A 22,390-nucleotide genomic window follows, 5' to 3' on the forward strand; every position below is an offset into this window, starting at 1 on the left:
AAGGGGAGAGGGGAGGGAGGGGAGGTTGGAGTTGGGGATAGGTGGGGGGTGGGGAGGGTAGGTTGGAGGAGGGGAAGGATGAGGGGGAGAGGGTGGGGAGGTGAGGTGGAGGGAAATTGGGAAGGGGAGAGGGGAGGGAGGGGAGGTTGGGGATAGGTGGGGGGTGGGGAGGGTAGGTTGGAGGAGGGGAAGGATGAGGGGGAGAGGGCGGGGAGGTGAGGTGGAGGGAAATTGGGAAGGGGAGAGGGGAGGGAGGGGAGGTTGTTGGGGATAGGTGGGGAGGGTAGGTTGGAGGAGGGGAGGGATGAGGGGGAGAGGGTGGGGAGGTGAGGCGGAGGGAAATTGGGAAGGGGAGAGGGGAGGGAGGGGTGGTTGGAGTTGGGGATAGGAGAGAGGGAGGGGAGTTTGGAGGATGGGGAGAGGATGTTGGACGTCAGCGTCCCTGACCCTGCCGGTCGCCCACAGGTGCCGGACATGGTGACACGGTTACACTCCTGCCTGGAGTGCATCAGCCCGGAGCAGGTGCAGACGTCCGTGCTACAGACAGTCTCCCTCCTCGCCTCACAAAACCTGGTGGCCGTGATCTCCTGCCTCCTCACCCAGCCGCTGCCTTTCGACAGGTAGGTAACCCCGTCCCATCCCAGCCTGGCCTGGCGTCATGGGGGAAAAGGGGGTGATTGTGGAACTTGGGACAGGTCAGGAACACAGAAACAGTCCTTTCAGCCCAACTCAGCCATACTGGCCAGGATAAAAGACTAGTTTTATTTGTCACACGTACATCAAATCGCTCAGTGAAATGTGCTATTTGTGTGAAACAACAAACACAGTCCCAGGATGAGCTGGGGAGTGGGGGGGGAGGGGCAGCCCAGAGGTGTTGCCAACATAGCGTGCCCACAACTCACCAACCACAACCCGTACGTCTTTGGACTGTGGGAGGAAACTGGAGTTCCCAGAGGAAACCCACGCAGTCACGGGGAGAACGTGGGCAGTGCCTAGCAGGAATTGAACCCTGTACTTCTGATCACTGCTGCTCTGAAATGTTTGCGTAACCGCTACACTAGCTTCTAAGCAAGTCCCATTTGGGGCGTCACGGAGGCACAGTGGTCAGCACCAGGCTTTACAGTACAGGAGACACGGGTTCAATCCCCACCACTGCCTGTAAAGAGTCTGTGATCGTATGGGTTTCCTCCGGGTGCTCCAGTTTCCTCCCACAGTCCGAAGACGTACCGGTTGGCTGGCTAATTGTCCTTTGTAAGTTGTGCTGAGATCAGGCTGGGGTTAAATCGGGGGATTGCTGGGTGGTGCAGATCAGAGGGTCAGAAGGGCTTGGTCCACACTCTATCTCAGTAAATAAATAGGCTCATGTTTGGCCCAGATCCTTCTTAACCATCCCTCTCCGTGGACCTCACAAACAAGAGAAAATCTGCAGATGCTGGAAATCCGAGCCACACACACAAAATGCTGGAGGAACTGCAGGCCAGGCAGCATCGATGGAAAAGAGTACAGTCGACGTTTTGGGCCGAAACCCTTCGGCAAGACCAAATAAAGGGTTTCAGCCCGAAACGTCTTCCGTACTTTTTTCCATCGATGCTGCCTGGCCTGCTGAGCTCCTGCAGCATTTTGTGCATGTTTCTCTCCATGGACCTGTCCGAACTTGGGAACTGAACCCACCTCATTCACTTCTGAGAGCTCGTTCCACTCACCCACCAGCCCCTGTGTGGAAGTGTCACCCCCTCAGCTCTCCTTAAAGTTCAAATCTTTCCCCTCTCATCTTAAACCTAGTTTTGGACTCTGCTACTCCAGCAAAAACACTCTGACCATCCATCTCCTCTCTGCCCACCATGATCTTGTAACCTTTCGAAAGATCACCTCTCAGCCTCCTCCACTCCAGGGAAAACAGTCCCATCCTGACTGGTCTCTCCATACGACTCGAACCCTCCAGTCCCAGGAACATCCCGGTGAATCTTTGCTGCCTGCTCTCAAGCTGAGTGACATCCTTCATAGAACATAGAATAGTACAGCACAGTACAGGCCCTTCGGCCCACAATGTTGTGCCGACCCTTAAACTCTGCCTCCCTTGTAACCCCCACCTTAAATTCCTCCATATACCTGTCTAGTGGTCTCTTAAACTTCACTAGTGTATCTGCCTCCACCACTGACTCAGGCAGTGCATTCCACACACCAACCACTCTCTGAGTAAAAAACCTTCCTCTAATATCCCCCTTGAACTTCCCACCCCTTACCTTAAAGCCATGTCCTCTTGTATTGAGCAGTGGTGCCCTGGGGAAGAGGCGCTGGCTATCCACTCTACCTATTCCTCTTAATATCTTGTACACCTCTATCATGTCTCCTCTCATCTTCCTTCTCTCCAAAGAGTAAAGCCCTAGCTCCGTTAATCTCTGATCATAATGCATACTCTCTAAACCAGGCAGCATCCTGGTAAATCTCCTCTGTACCCTTTCCAATGCTTCCACATCCTTCCTATAGTGAGGCGACCAGAACTGGACACAGTACTCCAAGTGTGGTCTATCCAGAGTTTTATAGAGCTGCATCATTACATCGCGACTCTTAAACTCTATCCCTCGACTTATGAAAGCTAACACCCCATAAGCTTTCTTAACTACCCTATCTACAAACCTCATTTCCAGAAAAGTTGGGATATTTTCCAAAATGCAATTAAAACAGAAATCTGTGATATGTTAATTCACGTGAACCTTTATTTAACCGACAAAAGTACAAAGAAAAGATTTTCAATAGTTTTACTGACCAACTTAATTGTATTTTGTAAACATACACAAATTTAGAATTTGATGGCTGCAACACACTCAACAAAAGTTGGGACAGAGGCATGTTTATCATTGTGTTACATCACCTGTCCTTTTAATAACACTTTTTAATCATTTTGGAACTGAGAATACTAATTGTAGTAGATTTGCAATTGGAAATTTTGTCCATTCTTGCTTGATATAAGACTTCAGCTGCTCAACAGTCCGTGGTCTCCGTTGTCTGATTCTCCTCTTCATGATGCGCCATACATTTGCAATAGGAGATAGATCTGGACTGGCAGCAGGCCAGTCAAGCACACGCACCCTGTGTCTACAAAGCCACGCTGTTGTAGCCCGTGCAGAATGTGGTCTGGCATTGTCCTGCTGAAATAAGCATGGACGTCCTGGGAAGAGACGTCGCCTTGATGGCAACATATTGTCTGTCTAAAATCCTAATATACACCTCAGAGTCAATGGTACCTTCACATACATGCAACTCATCCATGCTGTGGGCACTGATGCACCCCCATACCATCACAGATGCTGGCTTTTGCACCTTTCGCTGATAACAATCTGGATGGTCATTTTCGTCTTTGGCATGGAGAACTAGACGCCCGTTTTTTCCGAAAACTGGCTGAAATGTGGACTCATCTGACCACAGCACACAGTTCCACAGTCTTTCAGTCCATCTGAGATGAGCTCGGGCCCAGAGAACTTGCCGGCGTTTCTGCATAGAGTTGATGTATGGCTTCCTCCTTGCGTAATACAGTTTTAAGTTGCATTTCTGGATGCAGCGACAGACTGTGTTGAGTGACAATGGTTTTCCGAAGTACTCCCGAGCCCAGGTGGCTATAATTGTCACAGTAACATGACGGTTTCTTAGGCAGTGCCGCCTGAGGGCTCGAAGATCACACGCATTCAACAGTGGTTTCCGACCTTGCCCTTTACGCACTGAGGTGTCTCTGAGTTCTCTGAATCTTTTCACAATATTATGTACTGTAGATGTTGAAGGACCTAAATTCTCTGCAATCTTGCGTTGAGAAATGTTCCTTTTGAACTGACTAACAATTCTCTCACAAATTTTGGCACAAAGGGGTGAGCCACGACCCATCCTTGCTTGCAAAGACTGAGCCTTTGATGGACGCTACTTTTATACCCAGTCATGATACCTCACCTGCTACCAATTAGCCTGCTTAATGTGGAGTCTTCCAAACCAGTGTTACTTGAATATTCTGTGCACTTTTCAATCTTATTTTAACTCTGTCCCAACTTTAGTTGAGTGTGTTGCAGCCATCAAATTCTAAATGTGTGTATATTTACAAAATACAATTAAGTTGGTCAGTAAAACTATTGAAAATCGTTCCTTTGTACTTTTGTCAGTTAAATAAAAGTTCACGTGAATTAACATATCACAGATTTTTGTTTTTATTGCATTTTGGAAAATATCCCAAATTTTCTGGAAATGGGGTTTGTACCTGTGAGGCAACTTTCAGGGATCTGTGGATATGTACCCCCAGATCCCTCTGCTTCTCCATACTACCAAGTATCCTGCCATTTACTTAGTACTCTGCCTTGAAGTTTGTCCTTCCAAAGTGAACCACCTCACACTTCTCCGGGTTGAACTCCATCTGCCGCTTCTCAGCCCACTTCTGCATCCTATCAATGTCTCTCTGCAATCTTCAACAATCCTCTACACTATCTACAATACCACCAGCCATTGTGTCGTCTGCAAACTTGCCAACCCACCCTTCCACCCCCACATCCAGGTCGTTAGTAAAATTCACGAATAGTAGAGGTCCTAGAACAGATCCTTGTGGGACACCACTAGTCACAATCCTCCAATCTGAATGTACTCCCTCCACCACGACCCTCTGCCTTCTGCAGGCAAGCCAATTCTGAATCCACCTGGCCAAACTTCCCTGGATCCCATGCCTTCTGACTTTCTGAATAAGCCTACCATGTGGAACCTTGTCAAATGCCTTACTAAAATCCATGTAGATCACATCCACTGCACTACCCTCATCTATATGCCTGGTCACCTCCTCAAAGAACTCTTATCAGGCTTGTTAGACACGATCTGCCCTTCACAAAGCCATGCTGACTGTCCCTGATCAGACCATGATTCTCTAAGTGCCCATAGATCCTATCTCTAAGAATCTTTTCCAACAGCTTTCCCACCACAGAGGTAAGGCTCACTGGTCTATAATTACCCGGACTATCCCTACTACCTTTTTTGAACAAGGGGACATTCACCTCCCTCCAGTCCTCCGGTACCATTCCCGTGGACAACGAGGACATGGGAATCGTATCCTCCTTATAATTGGGTGAATGCAGAACTGCACACAATACTGCGAGAGTGGCCTCACCCGCAGAACGCGTAACGTCCCGTCCCAACCCTTGTACTCTCTGCCCTGACCGATGTACCAAGCAGCTTTGGCACCCTGTCGGTCTGTCGCCCGTTTTCAGAGACACACAGATCAGGGTGGGGACGGGCCAGGGGCTGGGAGGGTGCGCAGTGTCCTCGTGTTGAAACTAACCGCAGTCTCTCTCCCTCTCTCCCCCCTTCTCCCCCCACAGACCCACGGGCGAGATGTGGCGGGCTCTGGCGGTGGACACGACCCTGACTCGAGCCGCGCTGGAGCTGCTGACCGAGCGGCTGGACAAGCACCTGCCGTACGAGGAACGCAAGGAGTCGATTCTGCGAAAGGACGTGGTCCGCGTAGCCACTCTCCAGCCGTTGGCCGTGAGTCCCCTACTGCCCTCTCTACTCCCTCCTCCCGGGGTTGGAATGGGGTTTGGTGAAGAGGTTAGGATTGGGGTTAAGTTCGGGGTCCTATTGGTGTCGTGGGTCAGAGGTCATGGGGCTAGGGTCAGCAGTGGAATCACCGTTGGGTTTTGGGGTCATGTTTAGGTCAGAGGTTGAGTGGGGCACAGTTGGGTTCAGGGTCATGGTGAGGGTCATGTTCAGGTCAGGGCCAGAGGTGACAGTTAAGGTCAGGGGTGGCGGTGGGGTCAGATGTAGGGTTGGGGTCAGGAGTCACTGCTGAGGTTGAGGGTGTTGGTAGGGGTTCCCCCCCCCGCACTGAACCCCTGCCATGCCACATCTCCACAGATCACCTGTGCTCTGACCGAGCTCCTGTCCCAGCCTGAGATGCGCGAGGCCATCGGTCTCCTCTACCCGCTGCTTTTCACCTCCACCCTCCTCCGCGTTGGCTCCACCGTGGGGGTCCGGCTGCCCAAAGACCCACCGAATCAGGCGAAGGACGGGCGGGGGTCTGCACAGATCCGCTTCCCCAGGACCTTCAACGTCTGCAGGTAAGTGAGAGGGGAGGGTCATCGGGGGGAGGCTTGTTGTGTTGACCATCCTGAGGGCTGGTGGGTTCTCCGAAGATGGGGACGGGTGACTGAGAGGTGATGGGTGGTCAAAGGTCATAGGATCGGGTCAAAGGCCATCAGCCCAGTGACCCACAAGGTATCACTGGTATAGATTGAAATCACGTGTACCGAGATACAGTGACAAGCTTGTCTTGCAAACTGTTGTGACAGATCAGGTCACTACACAGTGCATTGAGGAGGAACAAGGTTAAACCAGAAACGGGATGTAGCATTGAGTGTAACATTTACAGAGAAAGGGCAGGCAGGCAGACACTGAGTTAAGGTCATAACGAGGTCGATTGTGAGGTCAGGAACCCATCTTCAGCTTTGAGTTTATTTGTGTAACCCTCGGGTTCTGTTGGGAAGACAATCTCTGGCCCCAGCAAATGTGTGAGATTGAGGTGCAAAACCTGCTGTTTGTGTGGATGCTGTGTGATCTGTTCCCCCGTGACAAATCAGAACCACAAAATAACAGCCAGTACACCATATGCAATTAAACAATTTAGCTTTATAATTCTTCATTTGACTAAAGGGTTAGTAAAGTAAAGGGCCCATTTTAATGAAACAGTCTAACGTGCACAAGTTGGAGCTGACGGTTTCCCTTCCGTTGGTCCTACATCGATTTCCCCAGGCTTCGTCGACTTCTGGCCCCACTCCGTCCTGCTGTCTGTGGCCTCCCCTTTCTCGCGTCTTCTCACTTCATCTCTCGCCAAACAAAAGACCCAGATCACCTCGCTCTCAGGCACACACAAGAGAAAAAACACTCCCTTCATTAGATGGCGAACATTCCAAAGCCCCCGTTATCTCTAGCCATAACCCAAACACGGCAGCTACAGAAAAACCATTTCATTAGCAGTGAAACCTTTCCCAGGGTGTTACATTTGGCACACGTACAGTGAAACATTTAGTGACATCGTGAGACGATGTCATTGTACGATACCGTTGGGCGACGGGGCCCGTACCGTGCAATACTCCGCGGTGACGGGGCCCGTACTGTGGGATACCGTGGGGCGACGGGGCCCGTACTGTGGGATACCGTGGGGCGACGGGGCCCATACCGTGGGGCGATGGGGCCCGTACCGTGCGATACTCCGCGGCGACAGGGCCCGTACCGTGCGATACCGTGGCACGACGGGACCCGTACTGTTCTGTCCCGTTCAGTGTTTAACAATTCGGATGAGAATGTGACCGACACAGTTTGAGAATGACAAATGAAACTGGTGGTACAGAGAGAACGAAGATTGTTATCTTAGATTATAGCAGGACCTTGATCAACTGGGCCAAGGGATGGCAGATGGAGTTTAATTTAGATCATTGTATTTTGGGCAGGACCTGCACAGAAAAATGACAGGACCCGACGCAGGGTCTCTTCATCTCTCTTTACTGCTAGCTGTCACTGTCTATCTGTCTCTGTCTATTCTCTATCTGCCTGTCTATCCAGTAAAACTATGTACTGACATCTCTGGGTGTCAGTACATGGTTGCCTGAAAATGGTGGTGCTGGTAGACAGGTTGCTGGAGAGGGTGTTCGGCTCACTGGCCTTCGGCAGTCAGGATACTGAGCGCAGGAGCTGGGGTGTCGTGTAGAAAGCGTCGTCCAGGTTTGGAGAACTGCGTACGTTCTGGTCTCCCTGCTGGGAGGGATGGTGGGAGAGCAACAGAAAATGATGTGGAGAACACAAAGATAGACAGGCTTGTGTTACAAGGACAGGTTGAGGTGACCTTGCAGCAGAATTATATAAAGCCACGAGGGGTACAGGTGATCACGGTCTTTCCCCAGGTAGAGGAGTATTAAACCGAGTGGGGAGGGGGTGTAGGTTTAGGGTGAAAGGGGCAAGATTTAAAAGGGACCTGAGGGGCAACTTTGATCACCCAGAGGATGGTGGGGACGTGGAACAAGCTGCCAGAGGGTGTATTAAAGACAGGCAGATTAACAATACTTAAAAGACACGTCCATACGTGGAACAACACACACAAAATGCTGGAGGAACTCAGCAGCCCTGGCAGCATCGATGGAAATGAATAAACAGTTGTTGACGTTTTGGACCGGACTGTTCATCAGGACTGGAAAGGAAGGGGGAAGCTGCCCAAGTCAGGAGGTGTGGGAGGGTGGATGGGAAAGGCATGGAAGGATGTGGGCCAGACGCGGGCAAATGGGACACCTTGGTCAGTATGGAGGAGATGTGAACCCTGCAGGGTCTCCTGGTGAACGCAGACGTTGCGGAGGGTATCGTGAGTGATGTCCTCTTTTGTCTCGCAGCTGTTCGGTGGATGCTCTGCGGGCAGTGATGGTCCAGAGTCAGAACGAGGAGTTACTCCGGATCATGAAGGACGAGGAGGGCTGGGAACAGCTGAAGAGCCCCGACACCCACCACCAGGGGGTTGCCATCCTGGCAAGGTAATGTCTCTGTCCCTCCCCCAGCCATGTCCGCATGGTCACTGTGAACCACTCCCCCCATCATCAGTGACCAGATAGTAAATCAGATGTGATAGACTTGGGCTGAATGGCCTCATTCTGCTCCAATGTCTTATGGTCTTTACTGGGAGGGGTTGGCTGGTGCAACGGTGTCTAACTGGGGTTCCCGACTCTCCTGCAGGGCCATGGCGAGACACAGCACGTCGCACCTCAGCAGCATCGTGGAGAGGCTAGAACCCTTCCTGAACGCCCCCTATGAGGGCCAGAGGGTCACCGTGGCTGCCTTCTTCGGAGAGGTAATCGTGGCGCCCATCTGCGGTGGCACGGTCACGGTTTTCAGAGCGCCGGCGGCTGGGTTCATTTCCCGTCGCTGTCTGTACATCCCCCCCCTCCGTGATGGCGTGGGTTTTCTGTACGTGCTCCACGTTCCTCCACAGACATACGGGCTCGGGGCGTGCTATGTTGGTGGGGACACGGTGCAGCCAGCGAACCTGATTTGATTTAATGCAAACGACACATTTCACTGCATGTTTTGATAGACATGTGATAAATGAAGGCAATCATTGAAACCTCTTCTGGGGCTTCAGAGTCAGATTCACATTTATTATCTCTGACATATGTCTTAAGGTTTGTTGTTTTGCAGCAGTAGTACAATGCAAGAAATAAAAATTACTATAAATTACAATTATAAATGGTGCCAAAAGAGAGTGAAATGCTGAGGTAGTGTTTATGGGGTGACAGGCTGTTCAGAAATCTGGCGGCAGAGGGAAGAAGTTATTCCTGAAAGCTTGAGTGTGTGTCTTTGGGCTCCTGCACCTCCTCTCGGAAGGCAGTATCATGACGAAGGCACGTCCTGGGTGCTGGGGGTCCTTCTCACGGGTACCGTCTCCCTGAGGCTCCGTGTACTTGCTGACCCTCGAGAGGCCCTTTGAGGATGGTGGGGTTGGGGGTGGGAGGTGAGGAGGTTTGTGAGTAGGGCGACTGGAATCGGTCCAGTCCTGAGGAAGACGTGAAACTGGATCTCCAGCGAGGACATCTCTGAGTCTCTTGGCCGCGCGGCTGGAAAACTCCGTTTGACATTTTCTTGGACACAGTTTCCCCCCCTGGATGTTCAGAACCCCTGCCTCTCAGATTTTCCATCTCTTATTAAATACTGCTAGCTAATGTTTTCATCGCTCAGATGTGCTGACTACTCCTCACTGTAGAGTTTAACCCTTTCCAGCCAGGACTTGCCGGGCTGTTGCTGATCACAGCCCCCACGCACCCCTGTCTCCTGCCTTCCGTCCCCACACCCCGTACTTCCCATCGGATCTGCCGCCTCGTTTCTCCCCCACCCATGGCCCTCCTCACACCTACCACAACCCTCCTCCGTTGCCACCTGCCCCACCTCTGCTGTCATCCAGCACAGAAACAGGCCCTTTGGCCTAACTGCTGTGTGCGAAGCAAGATTCCCATCTAAGCCAGTCCCACTTGCCTGTGCTGGGCCCATATTGTGCTCACCCCTTCCCGTCCAAATGCCTTTTAAATGTGAATGTACCTGCATCAACCACTCCCTCTGGCAGCTCGTTCCATAGACAGACCACCCGTATCCCTCTAAACCTTATCGGCCCGTGTCCCTGTCCAAGTCTCGTTAATGTATCTCCCTCTGGCAGCTCATTCCATAGACAGACCACCCGTATCCCTCTAAACCTTATCGGCCCGTGTCCCTGTCCAAGTCTCGTTAATGTATCTCCCTCTGGCAGCTCGTTCCATAGACAGACCACCCGTATCCCTCTAAACCTTTTCGGCCCGTGTCCCTGTCCAAGTCTCGTTAATGTATCTCCCTCTGGCAGCTCGTTCCATAGACAGATCACCTTCCGGGTGAACAAATTACCCCTCAGGTTCCCCTCCTACTCTAAACCTCTACCCTCTGGTCCTTGACTTCCCAACCCCGGGGTAAAGACTGTGCACATTCACCCTGCCTCGGCCCCTCATGATTTCGTATACCTCGGAGTCAGTCTCCCACATTCCTGGTGAAGGGTCTCGGCCTGAATCATCCACCACAGTTGCTGCTTGACCAGCTATGCTCCTCAAGCATTTTAACTCAATAAGATAAGACATAGGAGCAGAATTAGGCCATCTGGCCCATTGAGTCGATTCCACCATTTCACCATGGCTGATCCAATTTTCCTCTCAGCTCTAATCCCCTACATTCTCCCCGTATCCCTTCATGCCCTGACCAGTCAAGAATCTATCAGCTTCTGTCTTAAATATACATAAAGACTTGGCCTCCAGGACTGCCTGTAGCAAAGAATTCCACAGATTCGTCACCTTCTGGGTGAAGAAATTCCTCTTCATCTCCGTTCTAAAAGGATGTCCCTCTATTCTGAAGCTGTTCCCTTTGGTCTTAGACTCTCCCACCATAAGAAACATACTCTCCACATCTTCTCTATCAACGCCTTTCACAATTCAATAGGTTTCAGTGAGATCACTCTTCATTCTTCTGAGTTCCATTGAGTACAGGCCCAGAGCCATCAAACACTCTTCATATGACAAAACATTCAATCCTGGAATCATTTTCGTGAACCTCCTTTGAACCCTCTCCAGTTTCAGCACATCCTTTCTATGGTAAGGGGGCCAAAAACTACTCACAATACTCCAAGTGGGGCCTCACCAGTGCTTATAAAGTCTCAACATTACATCTTTGCTTTTCTATCCTAGTCCTCTTGAAATGAATGCTAATGTTGCATTTGCCTTCCTCACCACTGACTCAACCTGCAAATTTACCTTCAGGGAATTCTGCACAAGTACCCCAAGTCCCTCTGCAGCTCAGATTTTTGTATTTTCTCACTGTTTAGAAAATAGTCTAGCTTGCATTTCTTCTTCCAAAGTGCATGACCATACACTTCCTGACACGGTATTCCATCTGCCATTTCTTTGCCCATTCTCCGATCTAAACACTTCTGTAGCCTCTTACTTCTTCAAAACTACCTGCCCCTCTACCTATCTTCGTATCATCTGCAAACTTTGTAACAAAGCCATCAATTCCATCATTGACATATAACGTAAAAAGAATCGGTCCCAACAGCGACCCCTGTGGAATGCCACTAGTCTCTGGCAGCCAACCAGAAAAGGCTCCCTTTATTTCCACTTTGCCACTGCTTTCTCCATGCTAGAAACTCTCCTGTAATACCACGGGCTCATAGTTTGTTAAGCAGCCTCATGTATGGCACCTTCTCAAAGGCCTTCTGAAAATCCAAATACACAACATCAACTGAATCTCGTCTATCCTACATGTTACTTCTTCAAAGAATTCCACCAGCTTTGCCAGGCAAGATTTTCCCTTGAGGAAACCATGTTGTCTATGACCCATTTTCAGTTCAACAGCTCCAGCTGACTCCTAAACTTCTCATTGACAGCTGCTGAACCACCATGTGACCTGTGACCTGCTCCTGACCGACGTGCTGGTCAGCAGCCTCCTGCGGTGCCTGGTCGATCCTTCAGCGCAGGTCCGGAGGCTATCCATCCGTGGGCTGGGCAACGCCACCGTCGGGGCCCCTGGCAAGGTAGGTTCAGTCCCCAAAAACCAAGGCCCTCTGCCCTACCCACACACCAAAACCCTCTGCTCTACCCACGTACCAACCGACACACCAAAACCCTCTGCTCTACCCACACACACCAAAACCCTCTGCTCTACCCACACACACCAAAACCCTCTGCTCTACCCACACACCAAAACCCTCTGCACTACCCACACACCAAAACCCTCTGCTCTACCCACACACACCAAAACCCTCTGCTCTACCCACACACACCAAAACCCTCTGCTCTACCCACACACCAAAACCCTCTGCACTACCCACACACCAAAACCCTCTGCTCTACCCACACACACCAAAACCCTCTGCTCTACCCACACACCAAAACCCTCTGCACTACCCACACACCAAAACCCTCTGCTCTACCCACACACCAAAACCCTCTGCTCTACCCACACACCAAAACCCTCTGCTCTACCCACACACACCAAAACCCTCTGCTCTACCCACACACACCAAAACCCTCTGCTCTACCCACACACCAAAACCCTCTGCTCTACCCACACACACCAAAACCCTCTGCTCTACCCACACACACCAAAACCCTCTGCTCTAACACACACACCAAAACCCTCTGCTCTACCCACACACACCAAAACCCTCTGCTCTACCCACACACCAAAACCCTCTGCTCTACCCACACACACCAAAACCCTCTGCTCTACCCACACACCAAAACCCTCTGCTCTAACACACACACCAAAACCCTCTGCTCTACCCACACACCAAAACCCTCTGCTCTACCCACACACACCAAAACCCTCTGCTCTACCCACACACCAAAACCCTCTGCACTACCCACACACACCAAAACCCTCTGCACTACCCACACACACCAAAACCCTCTGCTCTACCCACACACCAAAACCCTCTGCTCTACCCACACACCAAAACCCTCTGCACTACCCACACACCAAAACCCTCTGCTCTAACACACACACCAAAACCCTCTGCTCTAACACACACACCAAAACCCTCTGCTCTACCCACACACACCAAAACCCTCTGCTCTACCCACACACCAAAACCCTCTGCTCTACCCACACACACCAAAACCCTCTGCTCTACCCACACACCAAAACCCTCTGCTCTACCCACACACCAAAACCCTCTGCTCTACCCACACACACCAAAACCCTCTGCTCTACCCACACACACCAAAACCCTCTGCTCTACCCACACACCGCATCCACACACCAACCCCCACACACACCCTACCGCAAACTAAAACCCCTCTTTTCTCAACCCCCACATAACCACTCTCATCACGCACCATTCCATTCCCCAACATGCACCCCACAAACTAAATCTCTCCACCTTCCTCCCCTCAGGCAACCAGCACTCCCCCTGGCATTTTGTGCTATACTCACCCCCATCACTCAGATGATCCCCCTCATGTTCCCCTTAAATATTCCACCTTTCACCCTTAACCTGTGATTTACCTTGTCTATACCCTCATAATTTTGCTTACCTCCAACGAATCTTCACTCATTCATCTACACAGGAAATGATTGAGACACACACACACACACACACACACACCCACCCCCAAACCCCTCCCCTGACACAGCAACCCCTAAACCCTCCCAGCCTCATCCCACTCCCACTCTCCGTCCCCCCCCCGCCCCAGGGTAAAGTATGTCACCTCCTCCTCCCACCCTCCCTCACCCATATCGTCCCACCCCCTGTGGGACTGATGGGGGACAGCAGAGGGGGTTTGGCTGGGGTTGCGGGGGAGGCTGAAGGAGGATTTTGAAGTTTGGGAAGACGTGTATTGGATGGTGGTGAGGCGTAGGGGGTAGTTCTGAGTGGAGACGAGGGGTTGTGCATGGAGGCGAAGGGGGTTCTGGATGGAGGCGAAGGGGGTTCTGAATGGAGGCAAAGGGTGCTTCTGGATGGAGGCGAAGTGGGGGGTGCTGGATGGAGGCGAAGTGGGGGGTTCTGGATGGAGGCGAAGTGGGGGGTGCTGGATAGAGGCGAAGTGGGGGGTTCTGGATGGAGGCGAAGTGGGGGGTTCTGGATGGAGGCGAAGTGGGGGGTGCTGGATGGAGGCGAAGTGGGGGGTTCTGGATGGAGGCGAAGTGGGGGGTGCTGGATGGAGGCGAAGTGGGGGGTGCTGGATGGAGGCGAAGTGGGGGGTTCTCGATGGAGGCGAAGTGGGGGGTGCTGGATGGAGGCGAAGTGAGGGGTTCTCGATGGAGGCGAAGTGGGGGATTCTGGATGGAGGCGAAGTGGGGGGTTCTGGATGGAGACGAAGTGGAGGGTTCTGGATGGAGGCGAAGTGGAGGGTTCTGGATGGAGGCAAAGTGGGGGGCGCTGGATGGAGGCGAAGTGGGGGGCGCTGGATGGAGGCGAAGTGGGGGGTGCTGGAGAGGCGAAGTGGAGGTGCTGGATGGAGGCGAAGTGGGGGGTGCTGGATAGAGGCGGTGGGGGGTGCTGGATAGAGGCAAAGTGGGGGGTGCTGGATAGAGGCGAAGCGGGGGGTGCTGGATGGAGGCGAAGCGGGGGGTGCTGGATAGAGGCGGTGGGGGGTTCTGGATAGAGGTGAAGTGGGGGGTTCTGGATGGAGGCGCGGTGGGGGGTGCTGGATAGAGACGAAGTGGGGTGTGCTGGATGGAGGCAGTTGGGGTTCTGGCTGGAGAGGTGAAAGGCATTCTGGATGGAGGCAGTTGGGGTATTGGAGCTGAGCTGGAGGGTTCTGCATGGCGAAGGGGGTTCCGATTGGTAAGGCAAATGGGGTTTCCAGATGGAGGCAATTGGCGTTCTGGTGGACGAGCTGAAAGGGGTTCAGGTTGGGGAGGTGAAAGGGGTTCAGAATGGAGGCGAAGGGGGGTCTGGATGGTGAGATCAGACAACGGGATGGTTGGTGGAGCAGGCAGATGGGAGTTTTTGGGGGGATGTGGAAGTATGTGTGGATGGGGAGAGAGCAGTCAGCATTACCCCGGACCTGTTATGGCTCTCCCCTAGGTGCATCGGTTCTCCACCCGGCTGCTGTCAGCTATGGTCGCTGGTCTGGATGAGAAGGACGACCCTGATGACCACATCACCCTGGAGGCCATGTCTGGCCTGTCGAAGGTGCTGGGCCAGCTCCAGGAAACCAGCATTCAACCCATCCTGATCAACATTGCCCTCCGCATTCGGCCCTTCTTCGAGAAGGTGGGGACGAGGTACAGGGCGGGAGGCAGACCGGGGTAGGACGTTCAGTGTAAATGCAGGGCCCTGGGGAAGGTGTAGTACTAAGGGACCGAGGAGTACAACTAGACAGTGGTGAAGAAGGCATTTGGCTTGTCAGGGTTGGGATGTTATGTTGGTGAAGCTGCAGTTGGGAGATTGTGATCACCTTTGGTCAGCCCACTGTAGGAAAGATACCATGAAGATGGAAAGAGTGCAGAGGAGATTTACGAGGATTTTGAGGGAGGCTGATCAGGTTGAGCGGAGGATGTTCCAAGCACTCGGGACTGAGTTTTGGAGAGTGGGTTGGGCAAGTTGGGACATCTTTCACTGGAGTGCAGGAGACTGAGGGCGGATCTTATAGAACATATAACACATTACAGCACATTACAGGCCCTTCGGCCCACAATGTTGTGCCGACCCTCAAACCCTGCCTCCCATATAAGCCCCCACCTTAAGTTCCTCCATATACCTGTCTAGTAGTCTCTTAAACTTCACTAGTGTATCTGCCTCCACTACTGACTCAGGCAGTGCATTCCACGCACCAACCACTGAGTCAAAAACCTTCCTCTAATATCCCCCTTGAACTTCCCACCCCTTACCTTAAAGCCATGTCCTCTTGTATTGAGCAATGGTGCCCTGGGGAAGAGGCGATGGCTATCCACTCTATCTATTCCTCTTATTATCTTGTACACCTCTATCATGTCTCCTCTCATCCTCCTTCTCTCCAAAGAGTAAAGCCCTAGCTCCCTTAGAGGTGGATAAAATCATGAGGGACAGAGGTGGGGGACTGAACAGTCTTTATCCCCATGGTTGAGGAATCAAGAATGAGAGAGCACAGATTGAAAGTGAGAGGGGAGAGAGTTAATAGGAACCTGAGGGGCAAGAGGAAGTGGTTGACGCGTGTATGTTAACTCCTTTTAAAGGGAACTTGGACAAGGTTTAGAGAAACATGGGCCAAGTGGGATCAGCTTGGATGGGAGTCTTGGTCAGCATGGGCAAGGTGGGCTGAAGGGCCTGTTTCCTGTTGTTTATGGTGACTTTGTTCTCCACAGGACGAGGACCGAGTGCGGGCTGCGGCCTTCACGGTTTTTGGGAACCTGTCCCGATTCGGGAAGGGAGAGTCGGAGGCTGACTTCCTGGAACAGGTGCACTCCAGCCTGGTCAGCCTGCTGCTGCACCTCAATGACGGCAGCGAGGAGGTGGTGAAGGTAGCTGGTGCTGAGGGGAGGGTGCACGTGTCCTGCAGCTGACGGGCATATGCATGGGCAATGCGGAACGGGACAGGACAGCCACGGGTGATTTGGAAGTGAACTCTGCCTTCCTTTCCCTGTGCAAATGTGAGCTAGGCCAGTCTGAAATCTTTGGGTGCTGTATCTAGGGATTGAGGTGTTGGCATTGGAGAGAGTCCGGCAGAGATTCACGAGAACGATCTCAGGAATGAAAGGATTACACTTGAGGAGTGTTTGATTGCTCTGGCCTGTATCACTGAAGATCAGAAGAACCTCACTCTGTGTCTGACCCTGGGAGTGTGTGATGAGACGGTGTGGAGGGAGTTTCACTCTGTGTCTGACCCCGGGAGTGTGTGATGGGACGGTGTGGAGGGAGTTTCACTCTGCGTCTGACACCGGGAGTGTGCGATGGGACGGTGTGGAGGGAGTTTCACTCTGTGTCTGACCCCGGGAGTGTGTGATGGGACGGTGTGGAGGGAGTTTCACTCTGTGTCTGACCCTGGGAGTGTGTGATGAGACGGTGTGGAGGGAGTTGCACTGTGTCTGACCCCGGGAGTGTGTGATGGGACAGTGTGGAGGGAGTTTCACTCTGTGTCTGACCCCGCGAGTGTGTGATGGGACGGCGTGGAGGGAGCTTCACTCTGTGTCTGACCCTGGGAGTGTGTGATGGGACGGCGTGGAGGGAGCTTCACTCTGTGTCTGACCCCGGGAGTGTGTGATGGGACGGTGTGGAGGGAGTTTCACTCTGTGTCTGACCCCGGGAGTGTGTGATGGGACGGTGTGGAGGGAGTTTCACTCTGTGTCTGACCCCGGGAGTGTGTGATGGGACGGTGTGGAGGGAGATTCACTCTGTGTCTGACCCCGGGAGTGTGTGATGGGACGGTGTGGAGGGAGTTTCACTCTGTGTCTGACCCCGGGAGTGTGTGATGGGACGGCGTGGAGGGAGCTTCACTCTGTGTCTGACCCCGGGAGTGTGTGATGGGACGGCGTGGAGGGAGTTTCACTCTGTGTCTGACCCCGCGAGTGTGTGATGGGACGGCGTGGAGGGAGTTTCACTCTGTGTCTGACCCCGGGAGTGTGTGATGGGACGGCGTGGAGGGAGCTTCACTCTGTGTCTGACCCCGGGAGTGTGTGATGGGACGGCGTGGAGGGAGTTTCACTCTGTGTCTGACCCCGGGAGTGTGTGATGGGACGGTGTGGAGGGAGCTTCACTCTGTGTCTGACCCCGGGAGTGTGTGATGGGACGGCGTGGAGGGAGTTTCACTCTGTGTCTGACCCCGGGAGTGTGTGATGGGACGGTGTGGAGGGAGATTCACTCTGTGTCTGACCCCGGGAGTGTGTGATGGGACGGTGTGGAGGGAGTTTCACTCTGTGTCTGACCCCGGGAGTGTGTGATGGGACAGTGTGGAGGGAGATTCACTCTGTGTCTGACCCTGAGAGTGTGTGATGGGACGGTGTGGAGGGAGATTCACTCTGTGTCTGACCCCGGGAGTGTGTGATGGGATTGTGTGGAGGGAGTTTCACTCTGTGTCTGACCCCGGGAGTGTGTGATGGGACGGTGTGGAGGCAGTTTCACTCTGCGTCTGACACCGGGAGTGTGTGATGGGACGGCGTGGAGGGAGTTTCACTCTGTGTCTGACCCCGGGAGTGTGTGATGGGACGGTGTGGAGGGAGTTTCACTCTGTGTCTGACCCCGGGAGTGTGCGATGGGACGGTGTGGAGGGAGTTTCACTCTGTGTCTGACCCCGGGAGTGTGTGATGGGACGGTGTGGAGGGAGTTTCACTCTGTGTCTGACCCCGGGAGTGTGTGATGGGATGGTGTGGAGGGAGCTTCACTCTGTGTCTGACCCCGGGAGTGTGTGATGGAACGGTGTGGAGGGAGCTTCACTCTGTGTCTGACCCCGGGAGTGTGTGATGGGACGGCGTGGAGGGAGTTTCACTCTGTGTCTGACCCCGGGAGTGTGTGATGGGACGGTGTGGTGGGAGTTTCACTCTGTGTCTGACCCCGGGAGTGTGTGATGGGACGGCGTGGAGGGAGTTTCACTCTGTGTCTGACCCCGGGAGTGTGTGATGGGACGGTGTGGTGGGAGTTTCACTCTGTGTCTGACCCCGGGAGTGTGTGATGGGACGGCGTGGAGGGAGTTTCACTCTGTGTCTGACCCCGGGAGTGTGCGATGGGACGGTGTGGAGGGAGTTTCACTCTGTGTCTGACCCCGGGAGTGTGTGATGGGACGGTGTGGAGGGAGTTTCACTCTGTGTCTGACCCCGGGAGTGTGTGATGGGATGGTGTGGAGGGAGCTTCACTCTGTGTCTGACCCCGGGAGTGTGTGATGGAACGGTGTGGAGGGAGCTTCACTCTGTGTCTGACCCCGGGAGTGTGTGATGGGACGGCGTGGAGGGAGTTTCACTCTGTGTCTGACCCCGGGAGTGTGTGATGGGACGGTGTGGTGGGAGTTTCACTCTGTGTCTGACCCCGGGAGTGTGTGATGGGACGGCGTGGAGGGAGTTTCACTCTGTGTCTGACCCCGGGAGTGTGTGATGGGACGGTGTGGTGGGAGTTTCACTCTGTGTCTGACCCCGGGAGTGTGTGATGGAACGGCGTGGAGGGAGTTTCACTCTGTGTCTGACTCCTGCAGTCACTATTGAATGAACATACAGTACTTTGAGGTCTGTGATGTAATGCCAGCTCTGCCATTGATCTCCTTGGAGAATGTTTCTGGGAATGAAAAGTTTAATGTATGAGGTGTGTTTGATAGCTCTGAGCCTGTTCTCACTGGAGGCTGGAAGAAATGGGGTGAATCTCACTGAAACCTTTTGAATTGTGAAATCCAATATAGAGTGGATGTAGAGTGTATATTTCATTTCATGGGGGAGACAAGGACCAGAGGGCACAGCCTCAGAATAGAGGGATCTCCATTTAGAACAGAGATGATGAATTTCTTTAGCCAGAGGGTGGTGAATCTGTGGAATTCATTGCCATGGACAGCTGTGGAGGCCAAGTCACTGTGTATATTTTAAGTGGAGGTTGATAGATTATTGATTAGTCAGGGCTTCAAAGGTTATGGGAAGAAAGCTGGAGGTTTGGGTTGAGAGGGATAATAAATCAGCCATGATGGAATGTCAACAACAAACAACAGGAATTCTGCAGATGCTGGAAATTCAAGCAACACACATCAAAGTTGCTGGTGAACGCAGCAGGCCAGGCAGCATCTCTAGGAAGAGGCGCAGTCGATGTTTCAGGCCGAGCCTCCTTCAGTTAGTCCTGACGAAGGGTCTCGGCCTGAAACGTCGACTGCGCCTCTTCCTATAGATGCTGCCTGGCCTGCTGCGTTCACCAGCAACTTTGATGATGGAATGTCAGAGCAGATTTGATGGTCTGAAAGGCCCAATTGTACTCCTATGGCTTATGGTCTATGGTCTCTCCCTCTGTCTCTCAACAGGCCTGCAAATTTGCCCTGCGTTTGATTGGCCCCATCATGGGCTCGAACAACATCAGTGTAATGTTTCAGAAGCACCTGCTGGAGGAAGCACATCTTCACTATGGAGAGTTCGTCAACGATCTGTCCAAGCACATCGTGAGTCCTCTGTTCAGGGGGTAATGGAGGAGGATGCCAACATCCATCCTTGGGCCTTTCCCAACCTTCGTCCCTCAGTGGCACAGACCCCAGGGGAATGTGCTGGTCTTGACAGCAACCCCTTCTCCCGAGCTGTTCTCTCTGGAGCGGCGGACACTGAGAGGAGATCTGATGCACGTTTATAAGATTATGAAAGGCACAGATAGAGCAGACAGACGATATCTTTTTCTCAAAGTTGTAATGTCTAATACCAGGGGGCATGTATTTAAGGTGAGAGGGGTAATTTCAAAGGAGATGTGTGGGGCATTTTTGTTTTACAAAGAGAGGTGTGGGTGTGTAGAATGCTCTGCCTGGGGCGGAGGTACAGCCAGATACATTAGGGACTTTTAAGAGCTGTGTAGATGGGCATGAATGTGAGGAAAGTGGAAGGATATGGTCATTGTGCAGTCAGAGGGGATTACCTTAGTTACCAATTTAATTGGATGGGCACAACACTGTAGGCCGAAGTGCCTGTTCCTGTGCTGTGTGCTGTTTATTTATTTGTACATCTTTGGCCTGAGAAGTTATGTCCAATGGTATCACAAACTTCCAACTAAATTACTGTTCCCAGAGCAATCTGCCGACATGAGGCCTCTGTTGATCAGGGTCGACCAGGGATGTTGCGTCCCAGCTGTCTTCCTACACAAGCCAGGGCAGTACGATACAGAGTGCACGCTGTTGCCCGTGCAGCAGGCTCCCACTCTTCACGCATCTGATGAATCCAGGGGAACGGCAGAGACCCATACAGTTTGGCATCTCAGGAGTTGCCAGTCAGCATTGAACTCAATGTCGGACTGCCTTAGGGACGCCAGCTCCGGATTTTTCCCCCTGGGTTTATTCCCGAATGGCTTCCCCTGTGAGTGCGTATAGCCTCCGGGTGGCAGAGGTTTGAGACCAATCAGCTCTCAACCCTGGCTGATCTGAGGTGGCGGTAACCCGCCTTTGCCCCTTCTGCTCTCAGTAGAAACGGTTCTGCTGGACTTAGTTGTCAGAGGCTATTTGAGACGCACGCCATTGGGAGCGTTTTACAAACTCCCGTTACCACACCGCCCCCCCCTTAGGGAATCAAACTGCCCGTGACTGCCATGCAGAAACCTGACGCAAACAATCTTACTTTATGTATTTCATGGTGCATCTGTTGGCGTTAGGTCTGTGCTTGCTGGACTTTGTTAGAATGAGGGTGGATCACATTTGAACTTATTGAATATTGAAAGATAGAGTGGACATGGAGAGGATGTCCCCTATTATGGAGGAGTCTAGAGCTAGAGCCTCAAAATTGACAGACACCCATTTATAACAGAAATGAGGAGGAATTTCTTTCGCCAGAGGGGGTGAATCTGTGGAATTCATTTCCTCTGTAAACCCCATTCTCATGCCGCCTTTCCCCTAACCTTTCACACTTTGACTAATCAAGAACCTATCAACCTCTGCTTTAAATATACCCAGTGACTTGGCCTCCACAGCCATCCATGGCAAAGAATTCCACAGGTTCACTACCTTCCAGCGAAAGAAATTCCTCCTCATCACTGTTCTAAATGGATGCCCCTCTATTCTGAGGCAGACTCACTCACTACTGGATACATCCTCCCCACATCCACTATCTCGGCCGTTCAGTATTCGATAGGATTCAATGAGATCCCCCTCGTTCTTCTAATGCAGTTGAACCCAGACCCAATCACACAGCCACAGGTGTTCTACGTGAAACCAAAACCACAGGGCCTCTTTTGAGCAACATACATCAAAGTTGCTAGTGAACGCAGCAGGCCAAGCAGCATCTATAGGAAGAGGTGCAGTCGACGTTTCAGGCCGAGACCCTTCGTCAGGACTAACTGAAAGAAGAGTGAGTAAGAGATTTGAAAGCTGGAGGGGGAGATGCAAAATGATAGGAGAAGACAGGAGGGGGAGGGATGGAGCCGAGAGCTGGACAGGTGATAGGCAAAAGGGGATACGAGAGGATCATGGGACAGGAGGTCCGGGAAGAAAGACGGGGGGGGGGGGGTTGACCCAGAGGATGGGCAAGAGGTATATTCAGAGGGACAGAGGGAGAAAAAGGACAGTGAGAGAAAGAATGTATGCATAAAAATGAGTAACAGATGGGGTACGAGGGGGAGGTGGGGCCTAGCGGAAGTTAGAGAAGTCGATGTTCATGCCATCAGGTTGGAGGCTACCCAGACGGAATATAAGGTGTTGTTCCTCCAACCTGAGTGTGGCTTCATCTCCACAGTAGAGGAGGCCGTGGA

At 52.4% G+C, this 22,390-nt stretch overlaps 1 protein-coding gene across 2 annotated transcripts in view; it reads left to right on the plus strand.

The window, feature by feature from the left end:
- mroh1 (maestro heat-like repeat family member 1) overlaps positions 1-22,390 on the plus strand; it is a 141,921-nt gene that overhangs the window by 113,046 nt on the left and 6,485 nt on the right. For both annotated transcript variants that reach the window (XM_063044670.1, XM_063044671.1), the window contains 9 exons: positions 466-620; positions 5,343-5,508; positions 5,878-6,080; positions 8,400-8,537; positions 8,737-8,851; positions 11,954-12,100; positions 15,101-15,289; positions 16,360-16,515; positions 19,977-20,111. In XM_063044670.1, coding sequence (XP_062900740.1) covers positions 466-620; positions 5,343-5,508; positions 5,878-6,080; positions 8,400-8,537; positions 8,737-8,851; positions 11,954-12,100; positions 15,101-15,289; positions 16,360-16,515; positions 19,977-20,111 — 1,404 coding nt within the window. The remainder of the gene's footprint in view (positions 1-465; positions 621-5,342; positions 5,509-5,877; positions 6,081-8,399; positions 8,538-8,736; positions 8,852-11,953; positions 12,101-15,100; positions 15,290-16,359; positions 16,516-19,976; positions 20,112-22,390) is intronic.

Source organism: Mobula hypostoma, chromosome 3 (assembly GCF_963921235.1).
Source record: "Mobula hypostoma chromosome 3, sMobHyp1.1, whole genome shotgun sequence".
Classification (NCBI taxonomy): domain Eukaryota; kingdom Metazoa; phylum Chordata; class Chondrichthyes; order Myliobatiformes; family Myliobatidae; genus Mobula; species Mobula hypostoma.